Here is a 21,280-nt window from a genome sequence, read left to right as displayed (position 1 = left end):
CAGGCCAGCAGTGAGAGAAGGATGAGGAGGAGCAGGAGGAAGAGTAGTCGGACACTTGGAGGGAAGGAGCAAGGGAGTCAGGTTGATCAACCAGTCACGGCTCCTGTCACGGAGACTAGTTTGTAAACCCTTTCTAAACACTTGTTCTATTTATACTCTCTCTATGAGATGCATGTAGCTGTTGTGGGTGCGTTTTGTGATGTGACGTAAGTGTAGATGTCACTTCTTCTTCCCGTCATTCTTGTTATGTGTCCTGTGCTGTCTGATTTAGACCAAGAGGGAAAGGCTAAGACACTGAGAATTAACGACAAAATCAGTAAATCCCTAAACATTTCCCCCTGGATCCCTGATTTCATACTGATGGATGTTTAAAATTGGTTAGGGATAGGGATGTATCTGCGTTGTGGATTAATTACCACATGGCTAGTGGGAGCTTTGCAAAAGACGATTAATATCTTTGGTGCACAGGAACTACATTTCCAATATCAGAAAACACTTTTTTAGTTGTCAGTATCGGTTAGCAAGTACGCACACTTGAGGGGTGAAGTTAGTGAGTATGCATTAATTTCTATTACTGTGGGGAAAACACACGTTCTCACTTGCACCTCACCACATGACACCACACTGCTCACTTCCACCTCTCGACATGAATGAGACTCTAGATGTAAAAAGGGTCGTTTGGGGAAATTTGACCTTGTGTTTGTTTTGGTCTGCTTGCCTGGTTTGTAGATATAATTTGGTGCTGTCCGAAAACACTGCGAAAACAATTCATCGGCTGACCTTGACAATCACGTAAATGTCAGCTGCACGAGAGTGTGTCGGCGTAGTTAGATCGGTGGTGGAAGACTTAGTGCAGCTGGGTTACTTCTGATTTCAAGCTGAAGCCATGAATTGCTTTTATCAGTGGGAGGGGAATGTTGCCTGATGGTAGATCGTTTGTTGTTAGTGATGTGAAACAAAAACTCTCTAACTCTTTCAACCTTTACCACTAATACGACTGGACGTTAAACATTCTAGTGTGAAAATGTGATTTTTGTTTCTCCATTTCTGGCCTCACAGATCCTCGTGCTATTTATTTTATTTCGTATTATCAGTTGTCTCAATGATGTTCTTTAATAGTGTCAGTCTAAAAGTCGTTACTGCAACGATCCAATCAGATTGATATTTCATGTTTACTGTATGTTTACTTAGTTGTCCTTGGTAGGCAGAGTATGACAGCTAGTCTAGTAAAGATGGTGTGGACATCTCCATGAGTGCATAACTCTCTATGTCCCATCCAGAGGGCTTTTCTTGTTTACATAAGGCTTAATAATTAAGAGAAATATAGAATATATCGCTAAACACAATGCACTATAAATCCTCAAGGAATAGTTCAACACTTTGGGAAATACTCCAAAGGTTCATGGATAGAACTAATGAAATAACAAGGTAATTAATGAGCTTTAGAGATCCACTGGTAGGCAGATTTCTTTATGTTTGGACCGAGCCAGACGAGCTGCCCCCCCAGCCTTTAAGCTAAGCTAAGCTCCTGGCTCCAGCTTCGTATTGAACAGAGACATTCGAGTGGTATCGATCTCATCTCTGCAAGAAAGTAATGTCCATTTCCCAAAATCTCCAACTATAGCTTTTTAGCAAGCATGCATTATCCAAAACTGAATCACTGAGGAAAGTGTGGCCAGAAAACCTTTCTTTCTCTGGAGGCGAGACCTGGGACAGTGAGCTAAAGTTTGTTCAGTGATCAGCACTACGGGGTTTAATATGAATATCACATCAGAAAATACATAGAACAAAAAAGAGACAAAAACTCATTTTAATTAGGCATCTGTTTGTTAACTAGGCATTTAGTAGATCTTACGGTTAAAGCACGTTAATGTCTACAGTCTCAAACAGACAAACTTTCAGTTCACAATCCCAATCTGTTTCTGATTCATCGACTTATGGGCGCCATTTTGTGTATCTCTTACTGACAACCACATTTAATTCATTTTGGGGGTTGTTGTCTTAATACCACATGTTAATTGTTTGTGTCCTGCCCTTCCCCGCTTCCTCGACACAGGCCCTCAGAGTCCCTGTGAGAGAACAGACCTCCGCATGGCAATAGTAGCCGACCACCTCGGACTCAGCTGGACTGGTGAGTGTACACACGTCTCACCGTTTCGCACTATGTATGGAGATATGTGAAATGAGACACCCTGATAAGCTGGAACTTTAGAAAAGGGGCCCAGATGCAATAATAGTATTTAAAATACATGTTTACAACACGAACATACATTTATATTTGAGAAGTGCACGTGTTATATAGTATTTTAGCCTGATATCACCCACGATTGTCAACTTATTACTGTTTCATCATCAGTCTGACATTTTCTAACTGCTTTTCATGGGGGTGGGGATCAATTTCCCTGAACCGATCACTTCCGGTGTGTGTTTAACCGAGAAAGCGTAGTTTCATGTCACGCTGTCAGACGAATCAGTCAACTTACGTTATTAGGATTTTTTGATTTGTCTTTAGATTAATTTCAACGTTTTATGCAGCGATGTTTATTGTACCTATTTTTTTCTTCTTCTATCATGTGCCTTACAAGTCTGTGTTTACATAGGAGTGGCTATGTGCAATATCCAACTTTGTGGACTATGCAACCAAACTTGTGAATTACGTCAGCTCTATTGTGTTATTGTGTCCATCGTTGTGTTGTTGGTCCTGTCACTGTGTATGTAGTCTACGTGCAGCGGTACCTTTGAGCCCATGACAAATTTCCTTCAGGACAATAAAGTTAATCTTATATTATCTTATCTTAACTTTTCTTATCCGATCTTAACTCTGTGGAGCTGAAATTTTCATCTCAATGAGTCATGCACATTTTAAAACATTAAATATAGTCACTGATAAACATTAGATATGACACCCGTCTTAAACCGAACAGGAGTCAACATGTAAATGAGCACCATTAGTTTTACAGTGTGTGTTGCCATCTTGTGGACATATAGTGGACATATTTATCCTACCTGTGAGCAGTGCTGCAGTAGCATTTATAGTCACATTCATCATCGACACTACACATATGATACAACATGAAAGTAGGAAAATTCTCAAAACTCTTTATTGAATTTCTTTCATTTAAACATACGTGCCTTATTATGAGACATACTAGGATTTAAGGGGGCTGAAAATATATACATCGATACATGCAATGCTACTTTAATAAGCAGAACACTTGTATAGCAATGTATTTGTATTCTTCCATGTCATGTATCTTCGTGTTTGAGTGTGTAAGAGGAACATTGAGAGGATTTTATGTGCATATTGCGTTTGAGCAGTGATTAGGGTGTGGTCTCTGCAGTTTAGACCGAGCCTGACCACCTGCACTGCAGCACTGCCCCACGCCTGCCTGCCTGCCTGCCTGCATGTGTGCGAGTGGGCGTCACCGTGTGTTTGTGCGCAGTCATCGTGTGTACACTGGCGTCCATCTGAAGTGTAAATAGTTGTGCCTGTCTGTGTGTCAGCCCGGTGCAGTGACTGAGTCAGTGCTCGGCAGAGAAAAAGGAGCAACATAATCCATATTTAATGTGTGTTCCTGTTGCAGAGCTGCATTGAACATTATGTTCTCGTGGTGTAAAATTTATCGCCAGTGTGCTTGTGCCCGTACAAGCAGCATTTTCACTCCATTAGCTTTAGACTGTTTGGCTCGGTGCTCAGCACTTATCAATCATTAAGTGAATGCGCAATATTGACATAAATCATGTTTTTTTTCCGTCGCTACAGTTTCACCTCTTGTTCTATAATCAATCAAGTGCAGCATATAAAATTAGAACAGATCAGCTGGAAGGTGAAAATCTGATTTTCTGCAAAATGGAAATCTAATTTAAATTGAATTGCTCTCCGTATATGTGTTCAAACTACTACTCCCTGTTTTCCTCCATTTCCACGCATTTGTTTACATCACATAATACGATGTGTCAGGCAGCAGCTTGTCATTTGTTGGGGCACTTTTGTATTGTCACTCCCTTTTGCAATATTGTAATGATGTTTCAGCTTACTGACTCAGGTTCAGACCAAATCAGGCGCTGCGGTGAAAACGCCAGCCCTCCCATCCATTGTAATGTTGGTAGTGTGTTTGGGCTGCAGCGGTGGGGGCTGCAGGGGGAGCCAAAGGATCAACTTTTGGAGAAAGGACTTGGACTCTGTCAGTCCATTTTGAGGCAGTGACAGAGTAACATTACGGTAAATATCACTGCCTCTATCGCTGCCACAGGTTTGATGGTCCACAAACAACTTTGATACAAGAAAGTCTGAAAAACTATGAAGGTAAACAAAAGCCTCAAGCACTTAGAGCAAAGCACAGCCTGTCCACCTTTTCTTTTTCTCTCTCTGTCTAATGAAGCTACCTCCATGTTGGAAATATCGAGATCATAAAAATGCTGCTGAAATATAAAGTCTACTTGTGAACCATTGGGGGTTAAAGTTCACAAAAGGATGTCACACAACTGGGACGTTTAATTGACACTCCCGACCCACAACCATGCGCTAATGGCTGCAATGCCGGATTTGGATTTGTGAACGCAGCCTGAGACCGAACACGCCACTTAAGGGATGATGCACAGTGCCTCATCAGTGCAGACATTTTTAGGATAGGTTGCCTTAGGGCCCTGCGGAGAAACAAATGACGGCACTCTTATGCTTTTACTCCCTCATGAAAAGTGTGTTTTCTTGTGTCGTTTGTTGCCGTTACAGAGCTGGCCAGGGAGATGGATTTCTCTGTGGATGAGATCAACTTTATCAGAGTGGAGAACCCCAATTCACTGACAGCACAGAGCTTCATGCTCCTAAAGAAATGGGTGCACAGGGACGGTAAAAATGCCACAAGTAAGCAGTGTGCGCCACTGACACTTCAGTCGCAAGTTTATGAAAAGAATTTAATCAACATAACACTCTCAAGGTTTTGTGGTAATGACTATTAACCTAATTTCTCTGCCTCTCTGTCTCCTCTCCAGCGGATGCTTTAACTGCGGTGCTGACTAAGATCAATCGGTTGGATATTGTGACTTTGCTGGAAGGGCCCATATTTGACTACGGTAACATTTCAGGCACACGCTGCTTTGCCGATGATAACGCAGTATTCCCGGATCAGTCCGATGGTAAAGTGTAGCCCACCCTAGCTGAACTCTCAGTCTATCTCTCAGTCTATCTCCTTCACCCTTCTTCACCTCCTCTCTCCAGACAGATAGTCCAACCTGACTGTGTAAACAAATGCAGAACCAATCAGGCTCGACCAAAACAATGGAAGTCAATTAGGATTGAACCAAAATGACTTAATGCTCCAGCAGGTTCATTGAGCTCGTATCAGTTAATGGACCCTCAGGTAGTCAATAGCATTAGAGTCGTCCTCGCTGAGCAGTCACCCTAGTCAGCTTGTTAGTTTTCCAACACTGGGCAGTGCAATTAATTTGTTGCACTCAGTCATTGGACCGTTAATGGCAAGTGATAGATTTCTGGGTGATTCTTATATTTATATTTATTTATATATATTTTATCGTATAAAGTCCGTACCACTTTGGGTGCATGAGACTTCTTAGTGTGTGTGACTGTTTTTTTGTCGAGCATGAATCAATGCAAATGTTAGCAGCTAAGGAAACTGGTGTGTCTGCCTCCAACTGATGAATGCGCTCATGAGATCAATGAGCAAAGCCCATTTCTCAGACGGGACAAGACTCGGGTTCATGATCTGGTTTTCAAATAGTTATGTTTATGTGTATGTATGAGTTTAGATGTTTAACTGATACCCAACAACATCTGCTTTTTGTCAATTTATGTCACATGCAAATAGAAAATACATAAAAACATAATTATAAACAACCAATTTATAACAAGGGCATGCTTGCTTTTAAGCAGCATGGCGGATCTCTCTCTCTCTCTCTTTCCAACTTTCTCTCTCTCCTCTTTAATGAAAATTAAATGTGGCAGCTACCAGTATTCTCTGATTGAGACAGACCCAGTGACGGACTTTTCAGAACTCATAATCCTCTTTAAATAAACACCCCCCGCCCAACAAAGGAAGTGTTTTATTAATCATGTGCAGCAGAGTTCATGGTCATTGTTTGAAAGAGAACCCCGCTGATTTAGCATCACACTCCCTACAAAACAAATATTAATGCAGCAGAACCAGAGATATTCTCCTTCTTCCTCGTCAAAAGCCATCGCCTACATTACCCATAATGCAACCCGACCGTTTACATTTTTATTGGAGATGCAGATGCAAGGACATTTAACAGTGTTGAGTTACTTTACTTAAGTATTTTCATCATCAAAGTTCTTCCTGAAATATTGTATTTTTTGGATTGCTGCTAATAGTTACTAGTTCAGTATTTAACATACAAAAACATATAAAGTCGTTAAACCAAGTATAACATTGAAATTCTTCTTACATGTAAATGCATCAGTACTCAGTGTTGTGTTCAAGTTCAATTCACACCAAGCTGTTCTTCATCAGTAGAACAGTGCGCTGGAGTTCATTAGCTAAAAGCTGGATACGCTGAATGAACGGAGCTCCTTTAGCACGTTCGTGCACAACAGGGTTAGTAGTAAAAATCAAATAATAATATAAAATATAACAATATAATAATGACAGGGACCACGCTGCTGCACAATGAGTACTAACTTCACTTCACACAGCATCTTTTTATATTCATTTATCAGTAGTTCACAGGTAAAGGATCACTTTTTAATCACATTTCATCCTATTGTATCAGCACATTTGGGATGTTTTACTCCCATTGTGGCTCCTTTGATCATCAACAAGATTTCTGAAATGGTCCTCGTTGCCAGTCTGTCTAATTCAGTTTCTGGAAGTCATCTCAACACAAGGATCGGTGTTACTGTTGCTTTAATAACACTCGGATCTTTTTGCAAAGATGAATTTAAAGCGAACTTTTTAACAGATGAAATAAATCAACAAAATGCATGGCTACGGCTTTTGTGTGAGAGGCTGCCTGCTCTGATGTTGTTGGCTTTACAACAATACACTACTAACACTCTTCGAATGGGTGGAGCCTTTTCAACGCACAACGATGCACGAGCGTCTCTGATCTGATGGATGCACGGATGAGCTCTGTCCCGGATGGGTTGAAAACGAAACACCTTTTTTCAAAGTGTACAGTGTATAACAATGCTTCTGTGTCACTGCTGTTAGCTGTACTGTAGCTGTCATCTCCTGGTTCCTCCGAGCCTCCTCAGCCTCTACGCTCCACTGTAGCTTCCCCTGCTGCTTTGAGACCAGCAGACTGCACCGCCGCCTCCTCCTCCTGCTCCTCTCTCCTCTTCCTCTGCTTCTGAGTGAATAACTCCTGCAGCAAACTTCCCTCATCAGCACTAAACACCACTAACCAGCCATTTCCCCACCAGTGGCTCCCCTTTTTGCTAACTTGAGCAGCTTCTGGATCCACTCGCAGCTTCGGCTTTTCCCCTCGTTGCTGAGCTCAGGCTGACTAGATTAAGACTGGAGGTGCAACTACGTAGTTTCTCCTGTCGCCTCTGCTCTCACCGGATGACATCTACAGCTAACTAGCAGCCTTTAGCATTAGCATATCAACAGCAGGACATATACTTTCATGAGGACACCAAGGTCATGTCAGTGTGACCTCTGGGCATGTGGGGGTTTTAACGACCTGAGGACAAATTTACAGTCTATGATTAATAATAATAATCATTCATTTTATTCAAATAGCAAACTTTAAAATACAAAGAAATCTAATGATGCTTCACAGAAAGGTAAAACAGTCATAATGCAAAACAGGTCAAGTTACATATACTCATGAAATAAAAAGATATAAAGATGAGGTTTTAAATATGTTGTATTCAAAACAAAGTAAAATAAAAAAGAAAGAGACATTATGTGATTTAAAGGGCTGATTCTAGATTTATTTGACTCAACATACGTGTTTTGTTGCTAGATCAAAGGGATTTAGTTTCCCTTAAATAAAATTATATACATAATTATTGTCCAATATTGCATTATTTATATTAATTTGCCTTAAATGCATAATAATAAGACTATATAGGTTTAGTAATAGCACCGTAAACATGGTTATTGTTAGATAAGTACTTTTAAGGAACAAGTTAACACATAATGTTAATAAGCATCTTAAAAGGCTCTTGTTACCTATTAACCTCTTTTTACAAGGACCTTAATGTAAAGAGTTATAGATAATAATTTAACTTATAGAACTAAGAAAACTATATAAGAACATATGGAGACAAACATTGCAAAGTGAAGTGACAGTGGTGTGGTTAAATGAACCGTATTAGTGACAATAATTATAATAATAATAATAATAATAAACTTTATTTGGATGGCACCTTTCATACAAGAGATGAAGCTGAAAGTGTTTCACGTGAAAATGAACATAAAATAAACATAAAAACGGGGATTTAATGTCATAGTTAATGCAAATTAAGACTAACAGACGTGTGTACGCAGCAAATTTGGAAGTGTTAATTCAAGTGTCCATATTTTTCCACTCTAGATCGAGTTAAAACGGCACTTTTGAAAGTGTTAAAGAGTTTTAACACTGTGACAGAGTTGCAGCAACACTCTCGATCGTTGAAATTTAACACACATCAGTGTTGAATTTACCTCACTCTAGTGCGTAGTGTCAAAATTTAACACTATTAGTGTGTTTCTTAAACACTGATTAAGGTTCAAATTATACTTACACTGTGGAGAGATTATATATATACATAGAACTCAACACAGACATCTTTTATAGTTGATTTCATTTAAAAAATACAACTGTTATCCAAACATATACACTTACGTTAAGCAAATGATGTATTTTCATTCAGACTCTTGAAAACATAACATACACAAATCGTGCTAACCTTAACATGGGACTTTGTCATGATCACAGTTTATGGTCCCGGTGCAGACAGGACTCCGTGAGACTTATTATCCACACATGAAAAATACTTCTGCGTAGAGAGTATTATTAAATAGACGTGCTGCGGTTCATTTACTTACACAAAGACACTCAAACGAAGCGAAAAGAAAGTTAGACGTGAGCCGTCCCTGCACGATTCGCCCCGCTCTTTAGGCAAACACGTCACGGATACGTTTGAATTCTTGGAGAGACTCTTAAATCAACGCTTAACAGAGATGCTTGGATTGAACGCCAACTCTTTTGAGGAACTCTCCTGGTTTTTAACACACAACACCAACACTGGAGATTGACACTTTTGATGTTGCTGTGTACAGTGTTATAGTGTCCGTATATAATTAGTATGGAATTAGGACACAGCAGCTGTTTGAAGACGAGCCAAAAAAGGTCTTAAGAGAGTTGCTCTGGGGAAATTTGGTCTAATGACCTCGATATTTAAAAAAAGAATAAATAAAGTAGCTACGACCCGGCCTTTCAGCACTCCCAGTTCCCCTCCTGCTTCCTCCTCTATGAAAATGAATTTGCACCTCAACAAACTAGATCCAGAAACCCGTCCTCGTGCGAGACGAAGCCACATCATGAAGTGTCCCCTCTCTCTCATTTCCTCCGTACTGTTTGAAAAGACGCCGCTGCTTCTTCGCTAACAAGCGTCCTCTTGCTTATCGAGCGTGAGAGAAGCAAACGTGTGACTCTGGTGCGTTTGCTTCTGCAGCTTCTGAGACACTTCCATCCAGTTCACTTCACTGTCTGTCTGTGTTTTACGCTGTTTGTCTCTCTCATCTTGTCTAACACTTGTTTTGTTTTTTTGTTCCGTCTCTTTGGTGAATTGTGATTCTTGTAATAGCTCCAAAGATTCTCAGGTCTCCTACGTCCCCCTCGTGTCCTCAAACGCCTCCTCCCTTTCACCCCGTCCACATCGCCCCTTTCTCTCTCCCCTCTCCTCCTCCTCCTCCTGTCGTCCCCTCTCCCTCCTCTGTCTTCCACTTCCCGTCCTACGTCCTGCCCGTCGCTCCCGTCCTCCCTCACTTCTCCGCCCTGTCTTACTCCCCTCCTCTCCCCTCGTCCCCCCGAAGCCCTTTCAGCTGCTCCTCTTTCTTCTTTTCGCCTCCTCCGTTGACTCCTCGTCACTTCCCCCCGTCTTCATTCGTTTCTCCTCTTGCCCTCCACCCACCTCCACCTGTCAAATCGTCTCCCCCTCTTCCCTCTCCTCCCCCTTCTTGCACCTCTGCTGCTTCCTCTCCCACCTTTCCGTCTCCTCCTCCCCCCCTGCCAACTTCACCTGTTTGTATCCCTCTCTCTCCTCCTTTTCCCTCTCCTTCCTCCTCTCCTCCACCCTCTCCCTCTACATGTCCTCCCACTTCTACGCCTCTTCCCTCTTCTTCCCCTTCATCCTCTCCCCTTCCTTCTCCCCCACCTGAATGTTCTCCTTCTCCTCCCCCAAATCATCCCTCTCCTCCACCTTCAGCTCCCTCCTCCCCTCCTCCACTTCCTCAAACAACTGCACCTCTTCCCTTATCTTCCACTTCATCCTCTCCCCTTCCTTCTCCCCCAAATCATCCCTCTCCTCCACCTTCAGCTCCCTCCTCTCCTCCTCCTGCACTTTCTCTCACTTCTACGCCTCTTCCCTTTTCTCCCTTTCTTTCTACCCAAAATCATCCCTCTCCTCCACCTCTGCATCCCTCCTCTCCTTCTCCTCCTCCACTTCCTCCAACATCCTCACCTTTTCCCTTTTCTTACCCTTTATCCTCTCCCCCACCTCAATGTTGCCCTTCTCCTCCCCCAAATCATCTCTCTCCTCCTCCACCTTCACTTCCCTCCTCTCCTCCGCAATGTCCTCCCACTTCTACACCTCTTCCTTTTATGTCCCCTTCATCTTCTCCCCCGCCTCATTGTTCCCCTTCTCCTCCCCCAAATCCTCTTTCTCCTCCACTTCCTCTCACTTCTACACCTCTTCCCTTATCTTCCCCTTCTTCTTCTCCCCTTCTTTCGCCGCTACCTTATTGTTCCTCTTCTCCTCCCCCAAATCGTCACTCTCCACCTCCACCTCCACCTCTGCTTCCCTCCTCTCCTCCACCCTCTCCCTCTTTAATACGTCGCTCCTCTCTCCCTCCTCCACATCCTCCCCCTTGTACACCTCATACCTGTATCTCCTCTTCATCCTCTCCTCTTCTTTCGCCCCCAAATCGTCACTCTCCTCCTCCACCTCTGCTTCCCTCCTCTCCTCCTCCTCCTCTACTTCCTCCCACTCCTACGCCTCTTCCCCTTTCTTCCCCTTCATCCTCTCCCCCACCTCAATGGTCCCCTCCTCCTCCTCCTCTGCTTCCCTCCTCTCCTCCTCCTCCTCTACTTACTCCCACTCCTACGCCTCTTCCCCTTTCTTCCCCTTCATCCTCGTCCCCTCCTCTTCCCCCATATAATCCCTCTCCACCTCCACCTCTGCTTCCCTCCTCTCCTCCACCCTCTCCCTCTTTAATACGTCGCTCCTCTCTCCCTCCTCCACATCCTCCCCCTTGTACACCTCTTACCTGTATCTCCTCTTCATCCTCTCCTCTTCTTTCTCCCCCAAATTGTCACTCTCCTCCTCCACCTCTGCTTCCCTCCTCTCCTCCTCCTCCTCTACTTCCTCCCACTCCTACGCCTCTTCCCCTTTCTTCCCCTTCATCCTCTCCCCCACCTCAATGGTCCCCTCGTCCTCCTCCTCCTCTACTTCCTCCCACTCCTACGCCTCTTCCCCTTTCTTCCCCTTCATCCTCTCCCCCACCTCAATGGTCCCCTCCTCTTCCCCCATATAATCCCTCTCCACCTCCAACTCTGCTTCCCTCCTCTCCTTCACCCTCTCCCTCTTTAATATGTTGGTCCTCTCCACTTCCTCCTTGTCCTCCCCCTTCTACACCTCTTACCTGTATCTCCTCTTCATCCTCTCCTCTTCTTTCTCCCCCAAATCGTCACTCTCCTCCTCCACCTCTGCTTTTCTCCTCTCCTCCTCCTCCTCTACTTCCTCCCACTCCTACGCCTCTTCCCCTTTCTTCCCCTTCATCCTCTCCCCCACCTCAATGGTCCCCTCCTCTTCCCCCATATAATCCCTCTCCACCTCCACCTCTGCTTCCCTCCTCTCCTCCACCCTCTCCCTCTTTAATACGTCGCTCCTCTCTCCCTCCTCCTCTTCCTCCCCCTTCTACACCTCTTACCTGTATCTCCTCTTCATCCTCTCCTCTTCTTTCTCCCCCAAATCGTCACTCTCCCCCTCCACCTCTGCTTTTCTCCTCCTCTCCTCCTCCTCCTCCTCTACTTCCTCCCACTCCTACGCCTCTTCCCCTTTCTTCCCCTTCATCCTCGTCCCCTCCTCTTCCCCCATATAATCCCTCTCCACCTCCACCTCTGCTTCCCTCCTCTCCTCCATCCTCTCCCTCTTTAATACGTCGCTCCTCTCTCCCTCCTCCACATCCTCCCCCTTGTACACCTCTTACCTGTATCTCCTCTTCATCCTCTCCTCTTCTTTCTCCCCCAAATTGTCACTCTCCTCCTCCACCTCTGCTTCCCTCCTCTCCTCCTCCTCCTCTACTTCCTCCCACTCCTACGCCTCTTCCCCTTTCTTCCCCTTCATCCTCTCCCCCACCTCAATGGTCCCCTCCTCTTCCCCCATATAATCCCTCTCCACCTCCAACTCTGCTTCCCTCCTCTCCTTCACCCTCTCCCTCTTTAATATGTTGGTCCTCTCCACTTCCTCCTTGTCCTCCCCCTTCTACACATCTTACCTGTATCTCCTCTTCATCCTCTCCTCTTCTTTCTCCCCCAAATCGTCACTCTCCTCCACCTCTGCTTTTCTCCTCTCCTCCTCCTCCTCTACTTCCTCCCACTCCTACGCATCTTCCCCTTCCTTCTCCTTCATCCTCTCCCCCACCTCAATGGTCCCCTCCTCCTCCACCTCTGCTTCCCTCCTCTCCTCCTCCTCCTCCTCTACTTCCTCCCACTCCTACGCCTCTTCCCCTTTCTTCCCCTTCATCCTCTCCCCCACCTCAATGGTCCCCTCCTCCTCCCCCGTACATTCCCTCTCCTCCTCCACCTTCCCATCCCTCCTCCCCTCCACTCTCTCCCCTCCCCCCCGGTGTCCCCTCTTACTTCAGACGGGATCGTTCTGTCCCTGAAGTTTACCTTTAGACGTCTGCCTGTGGAAATGCTCCTTTCTTGCCTTTTGTTGAAAAAAAAAACTAACTTTTGCTCGAAACTCTCACATTAACATCATTTTCGAGACGATGAGCAGGAGTCAGACTTGTTTTAGGGCTAATTTCACGAGTCAACAAAAGGCTCAGCAGACTTTATGTGCCACTTCCCTGAAGACCTTTGTGACTTAGTGTGACTGAACGTTCGTGTAAAATGTAAACAAAATGCAGAAAACACGTGAAGCTTCTCTCTTATCTTTTATATTCTGTCTTTGGTGCTTTCGGTTTCTCTGTTTTCCATCTTGTGATCTGATCATATGTCTGTAAATCTGTAGTGCTGGTCCAGAGGTCACACACGTGTCCCCACCTGTTTGATGAAAAAGGAAGTGAAATGTATCTTTCGGCCACTGGGGTGCAGCAGAACCAGTTGCAATCACATGCAAAAAAGTTATAAAACGTGCTTTCTTGCACATCCAGCAACTGCGGGTCAGCCTTATCATTCATTTGGCGTTCAAGTCCGATATTCACTCTCTTTTAACACCATTTTTGATCTCCTGCAACCAGAGATGGGGGACTCGAGTCGCAAATTTAAAGACTTGAGACTTGCTCGACTAACACTGATAAAACAAGTGACATTGACTTCCTCTTTAAGGATGAGTGCCATACTCTGTTAACTTTTAAGGTTACTACGTTGGTATTACCAATACCGATCCACGTTAAACGTTTAGGTAACTAACTCCGACACACACCACCCTAAGCTCCATGTCTCAGTTTGGTGGAGACCAAAAACAGAGCTTAAATAAGAGTGGATGAAAATTCGTCATAACAGCTTAATAAGGTTATGATTTGTTAATTTTGTGTTTTCAGCTTGTTCTGCTTCCCCTGAGTGTCCAAAAAAACAACAGTTAACAGATCTTTAAAGTGTATTAGGGTTCACATGTGTGACTTTTGAACAAATACTACCCTTAGATGTTACAAGTGTTTCTCATGTCATCACCTCCATCACTCTACCCTTCCTTCCCTCCCTTCCTTCCCTCCCCTGTTTTTGTCTTCTCCTCCCTCTCCCCATGATCCCCTCACCCTCTAATCCTTTACTCCTGCCATCCACCCAGGATACCACAATATAGATCTGGAGCTGCAAACCCCCACAGACCTGAACTACGAGCCCCCCTCCCCGCTTCGCTCGGATGACTTCTTTAGCGAGGGCAATGCTAGCTCAGACTCCCCTTGCGCAGACTCCCCTAGCAAGATAGCGCTCACTAGGCCTAGTGACCTCTCTCTCACTCAGACCACCAGCACCTCCAGTAGCGACCCCCTAACAGTTGCCCCAGGCCCCACCTCCAGTGCCCCCCAGCCCCCCATCGCTGGGGCCGAAGACACGGCCTTGAACGCTGGAGAAGAAGGGATGTCTAAGGAAGAAAAGACAGGGCTGGTTTATTATGAGAGGCCAGAAAATGACAGAAGGGCAGTGGAGCAGTCAGGAAAGGGAACGGACGGGCAGACTGAGGCGTTAGAGGAGGAGCTGAAGTCAGGGCAAGGCGTCGATTTGGAGCGTCAGGGAGAGGATGTTGCCCCCGCAGTCGGTCCCGGAAATGGTAGGCATGAAGAAGAAGAAGAAGAAGAAGAGGAGGAGATGACCCCGGAGAGGCTGCAGAGTCTGCTGGAGGATATAAAGCAGGAGGAAGGCTTTGAGGACGAGGAGATGACAGAGGAGAGGGTGAACGCTATCCTCGAACAACTACAGCAAGCAGAGAAAGACGTGTGTTCAGTTCCAGGCTGGAGAGGCGAGACGTCCGGTGCGATCGCAGAGTCGGCGGCCTCTGGTCACAGCCCCGGCACCGAGGAGGGCAGGTAGGGTTTGTTTTTATTCTGTTTTCATATTTACAGTACAACGGCAGCGGTCAACAAAGTTAAAAACCTGGAAATGCTGAAAGAATATTATAAAAAAATGTGTTTGAATAAAAAAATGTGTGTATTGATAAAAGCTATAACTGAGAGACTGTAACGGTCCTCCAGTCCTTAAAAAGAATTGGTTAAATGTCCAGAAATAATCCCCCCAAAAATTGTTAAATTATATTTATATGTGAAAGATTTTCAACAAATAATAATAAATAATAATTAAAATAAATTAAATTTATATTAAAAAAACATTCAAAAAGATCCAGAAATAACGTGAAAATAGTGTCTGAAAAATATATATAATATAAAAAACAATCATAATAATATAATAATATGATTATTTCTGAAACATTTTTGAGAATATTAATAGAATATACAAAAATATTGTTGTCAGTTTTGTGATCAGTGTATTTCGCTCCTGCAGCCCCGACAGTCTGGTGGACTCGTTGGAGCAGCCCCCGTCTCCGAGCGCCAGACAGAACGGAGGTCACGTTGACGCAGCGAGGGAAGGAAAGGAAAAGGAGGCCAAGAGGAAGGCATCTCAGGGGGAAAGCAGCACAGCGGGGCCGAGCAGAGGACAGGAGGAGGGAGGGGGAAGGTCCCAGCACAAAGTCCAGGTGAGAGTCACTGGGAGTCAGGGTGTGTCAGCGGAAAACTTTGTATTTATTCATTTTTATGTTTTCTTTAAATTTATGCCAAAACACACACATTGTGGTGTCTGTTGTTGTTAAAATCCAAGGTTTATATTCAGCGTTTAAAGCCTTTAATTCAGGTGTATGAAAATGAAGACTTTTAGTAGCAGAATTGACATGATACACACACACATACACACACACACACACACACACACAAACACACTTGGTCATTAATGTAACAATGCTACTGGACTGCCTTCGTCAGGGGAGTGTTAGAGCTGACGACTCCGACGAGGAGACCACTGTCACCACCAGGGTGTACCGCAGACGAGTCATACTCAAGGTGTGTAAGGCCCGGTGTGTGCGCAGCTCGAGGCCGACTGAATCTGCATAAAGCTTGTGTGAAGAAGAGCGAGTCACAGAGATGAAAAGACAGATTGTGGACAGAAAATACGTGCTGCGCTGGTGTGTGCTCAGCAACATTTGTGTGTTTTATAGAGAGTGAAAGTAGGAGTTTGTAACCATGAGAGGGGTCGACAATGTGGTAGAGAGGGTTTCCATCCAACTGTTTTTATGTGACTTTTTATTTGCAACTAAATAAATCAGAGAATTTAAATTTAAAAAGTTGTGATTAAAAGGTTTTTACGCTTGGCTGAGGCGGAACAATCTAGTATTTAAAAATACACAAAGTCCGATGGAAACAGATCTAGTAAATACATCATGACGTACATGAAGCTTCAGTTTCACTGAAGAGAAGAAAACTAGAAGCAGACAAGAGGCATAAACTGTTCAAAGAATATTATTAAATTATATTTTTAAAATGTAGATTTTCCCCTAAAATATATGTAAAAATATACAGAAAAGTTTAAAATCTTTGGTAAAGAGTCAAAAAACATTTGTATACATCGTTGAAACATAAAAAAGGTCCAAATAAATATTAGTAAAATATCAGAAAAATAATTAGTTAAATTTAAAAAATAATATTAGTAAAATGTCAAAACAAAATTGTAAAATGTCACAAATAATATTAGTAAAATGTCGGGAAAATAGTTAAAAGGTTAAAAAAAATAATTGTTTAGGGGAATTAACATTGTCAACTTAATATAAACATAACATGAGTGGATGGAAACACTCAATAAATTGCATTTTTAGATGGAAACTTGACTTGACTTGAAGTTGCGTTGCGTGTGTGCGTGTGTGTGTGTGTGCGTGTGTGCGTGTGTGTGTGTGTGTGTGTGTGTGTGTGTGTGTGTGTGTGTGTGTGTGTGTGTGTGTGTGTGTGTGTGTGTGTGTGTGTGTGTGTGTGTGTGTGTGTGTGTGTGTGTGTGTGTGTGTGTGTGTGTGTGTGTGTGTGTGTGTGTGTGTGTGTGGTCTTTCTACAGCATGTTCCACTCACTGCTTGGTGGAGTGAGCTGCTGCCTCTCCAGCCGTGTTGTTTGTGTGTTTCTTGCCGCTGTGACCCGGTTGGTGGAGTGTTGGTTGTGTTGTGTGTTTGGCTCGACTACAGACAGTTTAATACTATTTGTAATTCTGAGGCTGGATTTCCACAGGAGCAGAAAATCTGTATGTTTGCTCAACAGGATCACAGCATCAACCAGATGCTTAAATTATGAAGTAAAAAACAGATTTTACTTTACTGACAACAATCAATAATCAGTAATGCAAAACTATTAATGAAACCAGGAAATATCCACAGTTGGAAATATGGCTTTTTTTATTTAATGATAAACTAATTATCAAAATGGTTTCTGATCAGTCGACAAATCGTTGCAGCTCACATACAGGCACTCTGTCTCTGTGTGAGCCTCAGCTGATCTGACAGTGTGAAACTTTAGCTTTGTATCATTGCTCTCAGTGTCTGCTCCTGCAGCTGCGTTAACTTGTTGATAAGCCTGTGAATGTTCTCATTCGTCCAGGTCATCGTTATCCTCAAAGCAATTTCGGACCAGTCCCAGCCTGGTCCTGGCCCTGCTCCTGGTCCTGGTCCAGTCCCAGCCTGGTCCTGGTCCTGGTCCAGTCCCAGCCTGGTCCTGGTCCTGGTCCTAGGCCTGGTCCTGGTCCTGGTCCAGTCCCAGCCTGGTCAGATGCGTACATGAACTGATGAAGCCTCTTGGATGAGAGGTGAAACGTCTTCCTAGACAAATAACCAAGTCCAGTTGCTTTGGACTGAAATTGCTTTGAGGATTAACTCGTTGAGAAAACCCGGCATCAGCAGGTTTCCACAGTCTTACCTCGTTAAAAACACACATCATCGGTTGTAAGATAAAAATTCAAATGAGCTCCTCTAAAGTTCAATTCAGTCCAAAGATTCACAATGAGATGAAACCGTTTTAGAGCGTTGCAGCGTAAAGTTGAATCGGTGTGAGCTGGACGGCTCATCTCAACTCAAGCCGACTCTGAAAGACAAGTCTCCAGCAGCTGGTTTTAGAGTGTACAGTACGGCACGTCTTCTGTTTCGACAGCCAATGGGCTCGTAGCAAAGTCCGCTGGTCCAAAGTGCCAAAGTATCTCACCATCTCTGTCCTCATTCATACTTTGAGAAGCTACAAATTATATCCAGCTACAAACAAAATCCCGCAAAGTCAGAAGTTAGAGCGGATGTAGGGTGTTGTTGCTATGGAGATGATCCATCGCCTCGTCTGACTGGTGTCAACTGGCAGGTTTTGGAAAGATGCTGGAGAACTGCACGTTGTAAGTGGTTTCAACCTGTCTCGTTGTGAATCTTTGGACTGAAGTGGGCTTAAGACATCACGTTTCATGCATCAGATGAGGAATCGGAAATTATGAAACTGTACTTAAAAAAACATGAAGCTCGAGAGATTCTGCTGTGCCGTTTACAAATCTTCATTCTTGATTTAAACTGTGAGAAACAGGCAGGGCTGAGGTCCGTGTTTTTGCATACTCTGAATAACAACCCAATCCTAACCTCCCCCCACCCTTCCTCCATCCCTCGATCTCACCCGTCCTTTAACCCTTCACCTCAGGGCGAGGAGGCCAAAAACATCCCTGTAGAGTCTGTGACGGAGGAGCAGTTCACAGATGAAGACGGGAATCTGGTCACCAGAAAAGTAACCACCCTCCTGCTCATACACCTGCACCTACTCAAACACATCCATCTCCCCACCCTCCTTTCCATTATTTCTCCTCCACCTCCTCCTCCCCCCCTGACATGATTCTGCCCTTACAGGTGATCAGAAAGGTGGTACGCCGTGTGGTCAACACGGAGGAAAGGAGGGAAAGTGAAGGCGACGCTGTTACAGAAGAAGGAGCGGGTGGTGGTGGTGGTGGTGGTGGTGGTGTTGGTGGTGGCGTAGCGGCAGATGGAGCAGACGTGGCTTCTTCTTCTTCTTCTTCAGCAGGAGCCACAGGGGGGAAGGGCAAGAAGAGGGGGAAGCGCTCCCGACAGGGCCACAAGGCTGACAAGCCTGGAGTAAAAACTGAGGTTGGCGTTAAAAAGGACAACCACTGAGTTTTAGGGCGCACTCACACTGTCCGTCCGTACCGTGCCCCGTGCTTTAGGGTCCTTGTCCCCCCCTCCAGGACCGTTTGTACTCACACTGCCTGGGCCTCGGTGGAATGCTTCTTGCTGCCTATACGTCATCACGCCGTAACACGTCACACGCATTGATGACGTCATGGCGATGCGTGGCTTTGTTTCCAAATCTTTCCATAGACCTCGGAGTTTTTGTGCGTCTTGTCGACTGTTTTTGAATCTTTTCATCGACCAAATCTGCAGTAAACACTCCACCTCCGCATCACACCAACGTGAACCTTTCGCCGCCATTGATTTAAATGTCCGCGCATGGTCCCTCCTTCTTTTTTCTACGTCCCAACAGGCGCACATACAATTACCTCAGAACCGACGTAGGCCTTGTGCTCGTACACGTGCACACGCTCGTGCTCGTACATGTGCAAAGATGCTTTACAAAAGCCCACGTCTCCCAAACGGGCCGTGGAAGGCAACCGTACCTTGTCTAGGAGCGGTACGGTTGCACTCACACTGGTCAAACAAATAGACTTTAGCCGTGAAACGTCCTGGGGCACGGTACGGGTGGACAGTGTGAGTTCGACCTCAGTCACCTGAGCTGCTGTGGCCCTTTACACCTGCATGAAGCTGTGACTGTGTGTAAATACGGAGCAGAAGCCGTGGATTGCAGTGTGTTGAGTGTGATGGAGTAGCAGGGTCACTACAGTGGCCTGTATACATGTGTCGCAGTGGTTGTGCTGTGCTGTGTGTGTTTCCTCTGTGCTGCAGTGAATCAGTACAGCAGTTCAGCTCTTTGTTGTTACTAATATTACGTGTTTCAACTAATATAGAAAAAACAATAATTGCTCGTCTCTTTTAACACGTATTGACGCATGTGTGGTTTCACTTTAACGTCCTCTTCTCTCCTTAAACTCGTCTCTCTTGCAGCATGTTGACTGTGATCCGCTCTGCAGACGTGGAGCTCAACTGTGCTTCATTAACACACGGGACACATTTGGTCTGAGCGCGGCGCTAACTCCTTCTTTTCTCTTTGTCTCTCTCTCTGTTCACGGACATCGTCCAGCCCGGAGACGGCGGCAACAAGAAACAAGGGAAGAAGAGTCAGTCCTAACGATAGAGCTCTCTCATAAACCAGGTAAGAGGCTCGTAACTTTAACTGGACTATCATTGTGTTCATGAAGTCAGTGATTGAACATCGATGTGCAAAACAAAACGACTTACAATTTTGCTCCAAAATGCATTTTGACACTAAGATTAATTATGAAACAAAATCGTCTCTTTTTTTTTGTGTTAAACGTGTTTAAAAGTGATTTTCTACAAGTTTAAAATACATTTTGGACTTTGCACATTAAATAAAAGTGAAACTGAAGGTCAGTTTTTGCTCCCTTGCTGAAAGTTAGTTAGTTAGTCAGCAGTGTTTTGAAAAATGTCTTATAAATAAATGTATTATTAGTATTATTATCATTATTACTATTATTATCAGTCTACTACAGTTTCGGTTAGAGGGCAAATAAGCATAGTTTAGTGTTTAAACACGTCAGAAAATACTAAATGAATAATATGAAATACTCACAGAGATCAAGGTGGTGTTTTCAATTAGTTTATTTTGTCCAAAAGCTAAAGATATTTAATTTGCAATTTTATAAAACACACTTTATTTATATTTGATGTACAGCCTAATGTGCAAAATTGACTTAACATAAAACCGCACCAAAGAAATACTTAAAATAAAGTATAAATAAATAAAAATAAGTACAATTTGTCCACAAATTAAAACATAAGCAATAAAATATGATTGAAAAAATAAAAGAAGAACAACTACTTTATTTAAATTTCACTCTTATTATTAATCATGTTACACACACAGGCCCGAAATACACACACATGCACAGACAGGACCTATACACATGCAATTAATGGAGAGTGTGAGGGGGCTGCCAGTGACCTGCGCCCCGAGCAGTTGGGGGTTTGGAGCCTTGCTCAACAGCACCTCGGCAGTGCCCAGGAGATGAACTGGCACCTCTCCAGCCACCAGTCCACGCTCCATTCATGGTCCACACAGGGACTTGAACCAGCGACCCTACGGTTCCCAGCCAAGTCACCTATGGACTGAGCTACTGCCAGTAAATAAAACATAAACACCACGGATAACAACAATGTGAAAAACC

The 21,280-nt window shown here is 44.1% G+C and overlaps 1 protein-coding gene across 3 annotated transcripts in view; it reads left to right on the top strand.

The window, feature by feature from the left end:
• LOC310961065 (uncharacterized protein) overlaps nucleotides 1-21,280 on the top strand; it is a 156,251-nt gene that overhangs the window by 134,054 nt on the left and 917 nt on the right. For all 3 annotated transcript variants that reach the window (XM_083933005.1, XM_083933007.1, XM_083933006.1), the window contains 9 exons: nucleotides 2,057-2,131; nucleotides 4,733-4,864; nucleotides 4,993-5,136; nucleotides 14,204-14,942; nucleotides 15,415-15,607; nucleotides 15,891-15,968; nucleotides 18,610-18,693; nucleotides 18,813-19,067; nucleotides 20,176-20,247. In XM_083933005.1, the coding sequence (XP_083789131.1) occupies nucleotides 2,057-2,131; nucleotides 4,733-4,864; nucleotides 4,993-5,136; nucleotides 14,204-14,942; nucleotides 15,415-15,607; nucleotides 15,891-15,968; nucleotides 18,610-18,693; nucleotides 18,813-19,067; nucleotides 20,176-20,223 (1,748 nt within the window). In that variant the 3' untranslated portion in view covers nucleotides 20,224-20,247. The remainder of the gene's footprint in view (nucleotides 1-2,056; nucleotides 2,132-4,732; nucleotides 4,865-4,992; nucleotides 5,137-14,203; nucleotides 14,943-15,414; nucleotides 15,608-15,890; nucleotides 15,969-18,609; nucleotides 18,694-18,812; nucleotides 19,068-20,175; nucleotides 20,248-21,280) is intronic.

The sequence above is a fragment of the Echiichthys vipera genome, assembly GCF_963691815.1.
Source record: "Echiichthys vipera genome assembly, chromosome: 18".
NCBI classification, from domain to species: domain Eukaryota; kingdom Metazoa; phylum Chordata; class Actinopteri; order Perciformes; family Trachinidae; genus Echiichthys; species Echiichthys vipera.
This window is presented reverse-complemented; position numbering and strand designations above follow the sequence as displayed.